This window comes from Erpetoichthys calabaricus, chromosome 1 (assembly GCF_900747795.2).
Source record: "Erpetoichthys calabaricus chromosome 1, fErpCal1.3, whole genome shotgun sequence".
Classification (NCBI taxonomy): domain Eukaryota; kingdom Metazoa; phylum Chordata; class Cladistia; order Polypteriformes; family Polypteridae; genus Erpetoichthys; species Erpetoichthys calabaricus.
This window is the reverse complement of record NC_041394.2, coordinates 56,393,723-56,406,075: the sequence shown is the minus strand read 5'-3', so window position 1 is coordinate 56,406,075 and position 12,353 is coordinate 56,393,723. Positions and strand designations below refer to the sequence as shown.

Genomic DNA, 12,353 nt, shown 5'->3' with positions numbered 1-12,353 from the left:
CACGTAGTCCCCTGTATAAATCCCAATGAATGTGAAATTTAACGCACGTGCCTACAGACCCACCCTGACTGCTCCCAGAACTTTGCATATTTTAATATGCAAATCAATATAAACATCACCTTCTGTTCTGTGTTTTGTTAAAAAGACAATGGCAAAATCACGTGGAAAAAAGAAGAATTTCAGTTAATGCAAAGTGGAGGCCAGGAAAAATGTACCAATTGTTGGCTTAAGCAGTGGTATAAGCAAGAAAAGGAAGTTATTGAGTGATACAGTGTGGCAGAGACACTCGAAAGTTCAAGTTCAGAAAGTCGCACAGTTCCTGAAATAAAAAAAAAAAAAAAAAAAAGTGGTCAGACATCAAAGTCGACGTGAAAAGGCAAGTCACAGCTGACTGATTACTCTGTTTCAGACAATATTACAAAAGCTGACCCCCCCCCCCCCGTGGCCATGACATGATGGTGCTGCTGTGCTGATCCCATTTTCGGGTGGTGGCTGCACACACACCTCTAACTCGGAAATCGCTGACCGACTATATTGGCTGTGTGCTGACGGACACTGTTCTGGAGTCACAAAATGCAACAGTGAATGCTGTGGCCAATGAACTAAGGAATATAAGGGCTGTACTATGTGACATTGACCACAATTTAAATTAACTGGTTAAAAATAAATGCTGATTATCTGTTTCACATTCTGTTTATTACTTTAAAACAAAGCTGTAGCGCTGTCCAATTTGGCTGATCATTTGGTGGGTCAGGGACAGCTTCATCATACCACATTTTGTCAGGAACAGGCAAGCCGCTGACACACATTCTGTGGACTATAGAGCAGCACATTAATAGAGTGGAAATGCATTCTATTTATATAAGCAAATTCATTCTCTGAAGGCATCTTTATAGTGTAGCATCGGCACCGAGCAACAGAGATTCTCTTCTCATTACATGGCTACTTGAGGTGACTCGCTATAGTATCTTTAAGAGAACTGCTTGCCTTTTCCCGCACTAGTTGGAAAAAGCACTTGCGACTGTAGGGAGCTGCCATTTTTGTAGGTTCTCTAGCTATACGATATAATGCCAGCTCATTCTTTTGGAGATTCATCCCTACTTGATGCAAGTTGTCCAGCACTGTTGCAATAGCAATGTGCATGCAGTTGACCGCTCCGATTACATTTGGAACACCGACCATTGCTGCAAATTGGGCTTTGATGTTTAGCAGTTCAACTACAGTGTAAGGAAATCTTGTATAGAGTAACTGGATGACAAGTAAATAATACCATCCTATACAACTGGCAAGTTGTGACTGAATGATGTTTGTGAAATACCTGATTGGTCAGCAAGTTCACGTTTAAAAGCTCCTGTGGCTACAATCCTGAGAGAGGACCAAACGTGCAAAGAAGCAGGTAGAGCACAATTCCTCAAAGTCTGCCTTTGTAAAGCCCATACCAGTTCAGCACACGGCTCCAAGAGGATAGATCTTGGAAATCAAAATCGACTTAGAAGCCAGTCATCATCATCATAATCTATAAATATGCACTCTCTTCTAATTCTTCCATTTGTAAGGACTTCCAACAATGCTTAATGGCTCAGGTAGTTGGAATAGATTGTAATCTTTCTGTAACAATATAATGTTGCATGGAATAACCAATCAAGTGAATTTTTAAACGATATGCAATTAATTTTGGTGTATTTGATAAATTCCGCGTCATTGATGCGAATATTAAGAAGAAAGGCAAATGACACAGAAACAATGGCACTGCTTTGATGCTGAGTGCTGCCAGTTTACAAAAACAGAGTGGAAATGCGCATGCGCAAGGTAGAGGGTTGCCGTGAAATTGTGTGTGGTTTTACGCCAAGTTTTGGTTTTATACATATGTGCGAAGAAATGGGAGTATGCAACATTTTTGTGTGTATGCACTGTTTATACATGAGGCCTGTCACACGTCTGAATAGGAGGCAGCTGAAGGCTGGTAGCAACATATCTGCCCAGGGGGCGGTGGGGTGCACCGACTCTTTTTCTAAGTCTCCTGCAGATCTTTCCTGTGAAATCCCACCAGGAGCTGCTACCTCAACATGGGACACATCATTTCCGGTCCCAATCCCCGAGGATGACGTCACTTGCCCCAGACTCCCTATAAAACCTCACTCCCTTCCTCTGGATTTTAGTTCTGTTTTGGACGGTCTTGAAAACACTACTCGCTCTAAAACTTTTTTTTTTTGCCTTTGCAGCCAGGAACACATTATACGGGTGGCTGCCCCAAACCTTTGCAATGTCTGGTGTTCTTCCTTATTACAGGCTACAGATGTTTAACAAAACACATCCAAAGTAATGCATCCTTTATATCTCCCTGGTGATATATTAATAGTAATTATAATGAGCAGACATGCTGCTCTGATACATTTCACAAATAATACATAGGTAATCATAGTTCATGATGTACAGTAATCCCTCGCTATATCGCGCTTCGCCTTTCGCGGCTTCACTCCATCGCAGATTTTATATGTAAGCATATTTAAATATATATCGCGGATTTTTTTGCTGGTTCGCGGATTTCTGCGGACAATGGGTCTTTTAATTTCTGGTACATGCTTCCTCAGTTGGTTTGCCCAGTTGATTTCATACAAGGGATGCTATTGGCAGATGGCTGAGAAGCTACCCAACGTACTTTTCTCTCTCTCTCTCTCTCTTGCGCTGACTTTCTCTGATCCTGACATAGGGGGATTGAGCAGGGGGGCTGTTCGCACACCAAGACAATACGGACGCTCGTCTAAAAATGCTGAAAGATTATCTTCAGTTTGCTATCTTTTGTGCAGCTGCTTCCTGAAATGACATGCTGCACAGTGCTTCGCATACTTAAAAGCTCGAAGGGCACATATTGATTTTTGACTGAAAATCTCTCTCTCTCTCTCCTCCTGACGGAGGGGGTGTGAGCTGCCACCTTCAACAGCTTTGTGCCGCGGTGCTTCGCATACTTAAAAGCCAAACAGCCCTATTGATTTGTTTGCTTTTCTCTCTCTCTCTGACATCTGCTCCTGACGCACACTCCTTTGAAGAGGAAGATATGTTTGCATTCTTTTAATTGTGAGACGGAACTGTCATCTCTGTCTTGTCATGGAGCACAGTTTAAACTTTTGAAAAAGAGACAAATGTTTGTTTGCAGTGTTTGAATAACGTTCCTGTCTCTCTACAACCTCCTGTGTTTCTGCGCAAATCTGTGACCCAAGCATGACAATATAAAAATAACCATATAAACATATGGTTTCTACTTCGCGGATTTTCTTATTTCGCGGGTGGCTCTGGAACACAACCCCCACGATGGAGAAGGGATTACTGTACACAGAGAAAGTATTAAATCATTTATTGTATGCATGCATAACCAAAGTATTTCAGAAGCCCTTTGCACTAAAAGGTACTCAAAATTCACACTTACCAAATTGTGCGATACTGAGCATTATAAGCAAATATCACACCCAAACAACCATCTATCTGCTTTTCTTTTTTCACTTCTCAGATTCCTAAAAATGGTACAGACTTTTAACATATTGGGTTAATGTATATAATGATCACAACAAAACACACCATACTGACAAAAGGAAATATTTCAAAGGGTAACCATGATTTATTGGTAACATTTTAGGAGTGACTTTCAGCATAACTACTACCTGTAATACATTTTACTAATTCTTTAATTACACTATAATAAAAAACATGCTTTCTAAATAGAAAATACAGACAACCTGATTTGCCAGTACAAGGATAAATAACATTTGGGGAAAAAAAAAATCCTACAACTTTAGAATGTTTCAAAAACTTTTGCCAACAATTTCAGTTCAAAGTCACTGCCTTCAAATATGATTTTTCATAAGGTACCTTTATGAGAAAAAACAACATCTGAAAAATATTAAATAAGACCAGTTTATGCCAAACAAAAGCGTAAAACAGTTTTTAAACAATGTAGTCCTTTATTGTAGATTTCGCCTTATATTCAAGCACACCATGGTTTCCAATACATTCTAATAAAATCTTTCTTTTGGCACTTTTGTGGTGAAAAACACTTGTTCCACATTTTACTACTGATGAAACAAAATGACGCTCTTCTTTTGGGACGATCCCATGTTAATGACCCACAGAGTCAAGTCCAGTATTGAACCTCATCTGATCAGATGAAAGGTCAGCCAGTAGATTATTACAGGCTGGAAGAGAGCTGTGGCCATCGTGATGTAAAGGCGAATTTGATTTTTGGCATTATAGCTGACCATGCCTTCAGAGGACACTGTGGACAGGATTTTCATTCGTAGGGAACGCACCTTAAATTACAAAAAAAATAAATAAATTAAAAAATTATAGGCAGTAACAAAACCATTGAGCCAGGACTCTAGTGCTTTCAACATTGATTTTTTCTTAGCTATAAATTAATTTTATTCTTTGATTTAATGTTTTTATCAATATAAACTTTAACCTTAGAACTTCTATTAAGTTATGCAGTGTCATGAAAACCAGTTCAGAGACTGTCAGTTATGTTTCACAAATAATCTCATTCATTAAGCTTCATTGTCTGTTCTATAATTTAATGTTAAATACAACCTCACAAAAGGAAAAAAAAAAAACATCTTTACAAAATACTGCAAACAATTCTACCCAGAATGATCTTGGCCTAGTATACCACAATGAGAAGAGTCAGTTTTCAACAATAGTAATATGTGAAGTTAAAATTTTTGATAAACTGAATTAATTGTTTGATGTCATGCTACTTCAGCGCTGGTTACATGTTCTATTCTTTGAAACACACCATTATTACAATATAAAAGTAAGTAATTGAATTATGACCTGTTCTGTTCAACTTTGGAACAGAATGGAAGATGAATACTGTGCAAAATACAAGGTAAAAATTTATCACTACATCTAAGCTAGCGTAGAAGAGAGAAAAAAGTGTCTGTTCAGGATAACAGAGGCCTTTAATATAGTCTTAGTTTCTCTAAGGTAGCATATTTTAGTGTACATGTATGTCTTAAACAGATGGGAGCTGTTTACTAGTAATAACTCTTTATATTTGCCAGACTTTACCAAATGTACATGTGTTAGCTGGGCAAAGTCAATGTTCCAACTCCTTGATACAGTAGTGACAGAGTTTCCTCCATGTGTAGACAATTCATCTTAATTTGGCCTGATGAACACCCAGAAAATGACAAATGCTTTCATTGCTTTATTACAGTTAACAGTGAGTTTTAGGATTCGGTGAAGAACCAAGACATTGTATGGGAAACCAATGTGAAGGAGAGAGAGCATACAAACTTGACACAGAAGGCACTGTAGCCAAGAAGTGAACTGAAATTCAAGAGCTGTGAACTACTGACATTACCTGCTCTGCTGCCTTTGAGTAATTACACATAATAATGCCATAAATGGGATTCCTTAGTTCCATTTTCTGGTAATGAACACATGTCACAGTTAATTTAACAATAATTACAATTATTGTTAAACCTGTTGTTTTTTATTTTCTACTTACAATAAAAAACATTAGGGCACAAGACGTCCAAGCTAAGGCAACATAGTATCCATCTTTACCAAACAAGAGGCCAAAGAGCACCGACAGTATCATTCTGTAAAAAATAAAAATATATTTAATATAAGGAAGAGTGACAAAATTCCAGTCAAATATCTCATATTAGTAAGAATGGACGGATGGATAAACTAATGAAGAGAAAAAAATAAACTTAGTCATTCAGCATTTGAGTGTAGATTTATGACTTAAACATTCTTAAAAAAGCAAAAGTGAATTACCATATATACTGTACCTAGTGAAATATGTGGTCAATGTAAAATGAAGTTTACAGACATTTTCTTAGTAGTATTATATGAATGCTGAAACAAGTTAAAAAAATACACTACGTAAGTGCCAAAAAGTAGTGTAATATAGTACAAGTATTCAGACATTTGAACAAATTTTCACAAGTACTATATATGCAATCCTGGATGAAATGGTGTTTCAATGATTTGTGCTGCTGCCTCAAATTTCTAAGGAGACTCAGGCTGGATTTAACATTTTTCTTTCCACATACCAAAGATGTAGGCTAACTAGCATCTCTAAAAGGCCCAAAATGAGTGAGTGAGGTATATACTGCAATGCCTAGGCATTTGATCCTTGGCTGGTTCATAATTTGTGCCCGAACATGCAGAGGTATGCCCTGCCCCTGTGACCATACATGCCCAGCACACTTATAAAGGCAATTTACAAAAGGATAGTGGGCATGAATATAGGAGGAAAAAAACAAACAAAAAAACCCACTTATTTTATGCTTATTGCATTATGGAAGTGAACACGGGGCAATCCAAGAATGTTTTTCAGCCACAGAAAGATTAATGTTTGGTGGATACATGTGTAATGGCTTTTGGTAACAAGCAGAGCAGAGTAGATGAAGGTGTCTGGATATCGGACAGGAACAGCTTTCTGTATTTATCTAGCAGATCTTTTGAGCTCATCTGCAGTTATCTGGGACTATGTATGACCCATAAAGATGCTGAATTACATTCTACATCATTTTATGCAATAGTTGACATGCCTCATAAACATAAAAGGTTTGTTTAACAAAAAGATTGGTATTATACACACAAATAGTACAGTGTAATTTTGCCTTCTAGTAAAATCTGACAGGCAACACCTCAAAAAGGGCCAATATTTTGAAATGTAAAGCTCTGAAGTAAAGACTTTTGGTACTGTAACATAAAATTAGTTAAAAAAATTGGGTCACATAAATTCACTTTTCTAAATATGGCGTCAATTCTTCAACTTATAAGAAGTGATTCTGTCTTTAGCCATTTTTATTTATCTTTAAAGCAATGAATATATATTGAAGGACATGCATATGAAACTAAAAGAACAAGCATATATTTAAATTTACCCTTTAGTAAATCCATTTTTTTTATGCTTTTTGCCCTCCTTGGGTGTTGTTTGGGTTCAAGAACATCTTGAGAAGACCCCTTACAGTTTACAATGTATTTATTTACTAATGCATTTGTTTTTACCAGCTTTTAATCAGTTCCATAAATGCAGTAAAAGTACAGGGGGAGCCAAAAAGTAGTACCACATTTCAAACGTTTATTCTGCAAAAACGCTACAAGATAAAATTAATTTCATTACAGCACAGGAAAGGGTATACAAAATAGATTTTAAAAATGATGTCTTCGTGGTGGTCGCCATCATTAGCGATACACTCTTCAAGATGATTTCTGAACGCTCGCATGACTTGCATGGCCATTTGAAGGGGAATAGCAGTGATTGTGTGGCGAATACTGTCCTTGAGGGCTTCAAGGTTTAGAGGTCGGTGTGTGTATACCTTTGTCAAGCCCCACAAGAAAAAAATCAGATGAATGTGAGGGCCACCCGACATCACCACGCAGGGAGATCAGCTTCCCCAGAAACATCTCCCACAAAACTAGCCTGGGGTCCTTAAATGGGAATCTGCCAGTCCATAGCCTAAAAGTGAACTGAACTTTTCTTCTGAAAACCATTTAGAATTTACTTTTCCCATACAATTTTTGATTAATTATATTTGCATTGAAGAATAATAAGCATTTTGAGGAGCCATTTATTATAATTATTGAACGATCCCCACATGCCTATCTATTGATAATCACCCAGGGTATGTTACATATGTGTTCAGAATTCAAAACCAAATGTTTGTTTAGCTTATATTTGTAAATAGTGGGTGGAGAGATTTTTATAGGTAGTCCTTTGTAGAATTTTATTTTAAGAACAGAAGTCTACATGTTTCACTAGTAAACTACCTGTATAATTCAGCAAATCAGAATATATTAAATACACTGTACAGCATATTTAAACCAAAAAAAGATAATGTGCACCCTACATATGTCATAACTTGATCACTGAGCCACTTTTAATTGCTAGTAATAAACCTTGCAGCAAACTTTTATGAACAGTAGTTGTACACTAAGGGTTTAGTTCAGGTTTTCTCTTTATTTGGGATATAAAAAAATAGCAATGATATCATGTCACAACATACACAGCACATAACGCACTACTGACATTACTTTGCTTTTAAAATATATTGCTTTTAAAATGTTGAAGAAACTTTAGTCCAATTTAGTTTGAGAATAAGTTAGTTAAGTGGACCCTTGTAAAAGTTCAAAATTTTGTTACCAAAAAGCTGTTTTTTGCCTAATCACTATATCATGCCATACAATGGACCGCTGTAGCACCCAGTTGTTTTTGCCAACCATTTCTAGAGAGTTAAGTATTAGTTCTCTGCTGCCTTGTACAAGAAAAAATAAGCATATATAGGTGAATAAGCCACCATATTCTGCGCAGTGAAAAAGTCATACCCCGTTTCCCCCCGCATCTCCTACACTGTCCATTAGCCACGTCTCAATCAGAAGGTTAACTTGTTGACTTATACCATCATTTATTCATGTCAATCAAACATACTACTTTTTATTGTGTTCATGTATGCAAATGACATATGGTTTAATTATTTCTACACTGCACTGCAGCTGGAAACTTATGTCAGCATTCTGGCTATATATTCCGTGCAGAGCACAATACAAATATAAACTGGATTGAACTACACTGCAGGAGATTACTTATTATCTTGATGCTGTTGCTTTAAGGAACCTTTGTTTATGCAGTTCCTCAAGAATGCATGAAATCAAATTTCTTTCTTGGACATCAATTCAAACATGGAGTATGCAACACATAAAAAGTACCATTTTTGGGTGGAGTACTCCTGTAATATCTGCTACTCTCGTTTTCTTTATTCAAGTCTAATGCATTTCAATTGTGGATATACAGTGTGTACTAGTTTCTTTAACTGTGCCTTGCAACATTTTTGTTTGACACTTCCTTTCATGGGATTTAGTCTTTTTCTAGATTTCTTCCACTATACGGAGTACCTACTGATCATCAGACTATATAGTACATTTCATTGGTGCAACAGGCTTTTGTATCGCTTCCAGTAAATGTACATTTCAGTAAGAAACAGTTGGTAATATTTACACTAATTCTGTAATTTTTGTTATTTCAGTAGTGCATCACTATTTCATTTTTTAATCACTTGTTTTTGATAACTAAATTTTGCTTTCTTGACCAAATTACTATGTTTGGCTTTGTTGTATAATGATAATGTATATACAGAATGCCGCACCCTTCAAAGATAACCTTGATGTTTCAAAATTTTGTTTCCTAAGATTCATAATGTTAATGCCAAATTGATTTATTAGTTACATTCCAAACCAAATTATTTTGATGATTTAACTACAACTTTATTGTAATATTTTACAGTACCTAATTGTTGCAGTAGATCTGAATGTTGGTGTCAATGTTACATAAGATTTTCAACTTACCCAACATACTTGTAACCACTGTATGCTAAGATGTCAAATGTTGTAAGGTCTGTGTGCACTGTGACTAAATAGAGGCATAGAAGAAGAGCTAAAACTTCAATGATAATCCAGACAAGAGCGGTACTTGCACACATACCAAGCACCTCTGGTGAAAACCTGCCAAAAGAGAAATGTGAAGTTATTCTGCTGAAAAAAAGCCTTACCTTAAGAACTTTCAACTAGCATTAGCCAAAACCTATTGTTTTTATATCTCTTTGGAGGGTATTATATTTTCTCGATAATACATTAAATGTAACAGTTCATCATTATTTAATTTGATTTCAGTGTTCTCAAACTCAGTTACCAAAAGGCTACAGTGGCTCTCCCATCCCATATATTTTTGTATATACAGTACTCAGTTCAGACATGGAAAATTTTACAAGAGGCCTAATTAATAAAAATGTTAGATAATAAAAATTGGTTGGGATGGGATAGTCACTGGAGCATTGCGCTTACAGAGACTCATGCTGATGTTATGTAGCTAATAAACATTTTTCTTTTTAAAAAGAAACATCCTTCCATTCACACATTTTCTTAACCTACTATACCAGTCTGGAACCTAAATTGAACACCAGTTAATTATACAGGACACACTTACACAAAAAACACTGTCACACACAGAAGTTCTCGAAAGCATATATAGGAGGCAGACAAAATCTATCACTGCATAAAGTTAAAAAAAGTCTTACAAAACAGAAGCCTGTTTATTAAACACAAGTGTACCCTGTGCCCTTGAACAGAGCAGTTGTGCAAAAAGATAAATACAATGTTGTAGATGATCATATACTGGAGTGATGGAAGACCGATGAAATCGGGGTAAACAGATAAACAACAAAACTAATTTTCGAACATTAACTTTGACGATTTTTTTATGTGTTATTTTTATTAACTTGATTAGTGAATTCTCATCTGTCAGGGGAAAGAATGGGTCTCAAAGGTTATGAAGCAGTGTAATATTTGTAATTTGAGACTAAACATAAGAGCATTCATATGGCTAGGAAGGCTGAGAAATGTCTTGAACATGTGAGGGGTATGATAGGGAATGCTGGGATTGTCTGAGCTATGGTGGAAGGAAAGTGCAGACACCACAACTCAAGAGTTTAAATTTTCAGTATATAAAGCCTCTTCACAATACAAGACTGGTCTGCGACTCTCCCCTGCACACTCAAAACAGGGTTGATTTTGTCTTAAGTTCTAGGGGCGAGTGTGTGCGCGTGCAAGAGCCGATACCAATGAGAAATTTCCTGGAAGTGCAATATGCAAATGTGGCCATTGGAAAACAACAACACAGGTGTTTTGGACCACATAAAAAGAGGAGACAGTCATCTGCCTGATACCTAGTGTTTGCAGTATCACAACTGAACTGAAAAAGGAAAATAAAAGGGTTGAGAATGCAGCTGAACTTGACTTTCAACAGGCATCAGTACTGTCAAGCAACACAGTAATTGGCTGTCAGCGTGCAGTGAGCTCATGTGTTGTGGTATGAAATTTTGCATACAAGTTGATAAATATTTTGTATGTCTTTATTCGTAACTTAGGCAAAGCAATGTAATATTAGTATTTGTGAGAAGAATTCATGTTTACCCCCTAGGACTAAGTCAGGATCGTGAATTTTATGACAGGGTTGGGGGAAGTGCCTCAAACAAGTCTGGCAAATGTTTCTCTGTTGGGCTCTCTCAGTCAACCCCCACAGGAAAGGCAGACTGCCTAGCTGGTAAGCTTCACCTTAACACAGGGTTTTGGGGGCAGTTGTGAAGGTATTCTCTGCCCCATTGGTCTGAAGTATGGAATTGGCTTGTATCAGAAGCCTTTAAGTACCATGATGCCTTATTGGCTGTAGGGGTTGGACAGAAAATCTATAAATTTGCTTGCTTTATTCTTCTCTCTCTCGTACCAAATGATGAAGGAGCATCTCACACACCATGAACTGAGAAGGACAACACAATGGAGAGCACAGCTCGGCAGCCATATTGAGACAGACATGCGGCCTGTTCTGAAGAAAGCTGACCAAAAATTATGCCTTAACTAGAGACATTTTAAGTAACTACAAGTCTGTATGCCACCTGAAACTACACATCAGCATTTTATCAGGTTGTATGGTTGCCAGTATTCACTTGTAATTTGCATATTGTTATTACTTATGAATATTATTATTATTGTTATTATTTGTGAATTTCCCATTGGGATTAATAAAGTATCTATCTATCTATCTATCTATCTATCTATCTATTATCAATAATACATTATTTAAAGTGTAACTTAACTCCTGCTTGTCTTTTACTACACCTAATTGCCGAGGTTATAAATGTAGAAAGGAAGGTGAGAAGAGGTTATATGTACAATACCTTATAAAAAGTGGTAAGTCTTTTGAGATTTGAGGCATTCTGACACAAAGGCTACATATTAATACAAAAGGAGAAAGTAGAGTAATATATTGCAAGACAAAACATTATGATACTTTGGAAATGAGCAATCGTGCTGAACTGCCATTACACAGTCATGTAATTTGTCATCCCCTGTGATTCCTAGTCATGTATTATGGTATCTTCATGGTTACAAGATCTAGCAACTGCACAAGTTAAATTTGACATCTTCTCTGACTAGAAGTCATGTATTGTTACGCCGGTTTAAAGTGCAAAGAACTGAGCTGCAGAGAGGACAATGATGCTACTGTAGGATGAATATAATAAAACTGTCAATAGTATAGAAGGTGATGAGGACAGAATGAAGAATGGACAAGCATATACAGCTCAGGAGTAGACACTAAAATTTTGTAGCTATGACTATTCATCTAAAAATGGAAAAAAGTAAATAAAAGAAAGCAGTATTGAACAAAAACATGGTGTCACAGTTGAGTCTGCTTCCTCTGGTAAAATGTATTATTAACCTAATTTAACAAATAACAAAAAAATAATACAACTTAGCTATGTTGCATTCAACCAAAAACAAAGAACCACAATATA

At 36.6% G+C, this 12,353-nt stretch overlaps 1 protein-coding gene across 2 annotated transcripts in view; it reads right to left on the bottom strand.

Moving 5' to 3' along the window:
* Positions 1 to 3,337: 3,337 nt before the first annotated feature.
* The window catches only part of yif1a (Yip1 interacting factor homolog A (S. cerevisiae)), a 31,850-nt gene continuing 22,834 nt past the window's right edge, over positions 3,338 to 12,353 (bottom strand). For both annotated transcript variants that reach the window (XM_028800048.2, XM_028800039.2), the window contains exons 6-8: positions 9,352 to 9,507; positions 5,501 to 5,594; positions 3,338 to 4,301 (exon numbers count right to left, since the gene is read on the bottom strand). In XM_028800048.2, coding sequence (XP_028655881.1) covers positions 4,146 to 4,301; positions 5,501 to 5,594; positions 9,352 to 9,507 — 406 coding nt within the window. In that variant the 3' untranslated portion in view covers positions 3,338 to 4,145. The remainder of the gene's footprint in view (positions 4,302 to 5,500; positions 5,595 to 9,351; positions 9,508 to 12,353) is intronic.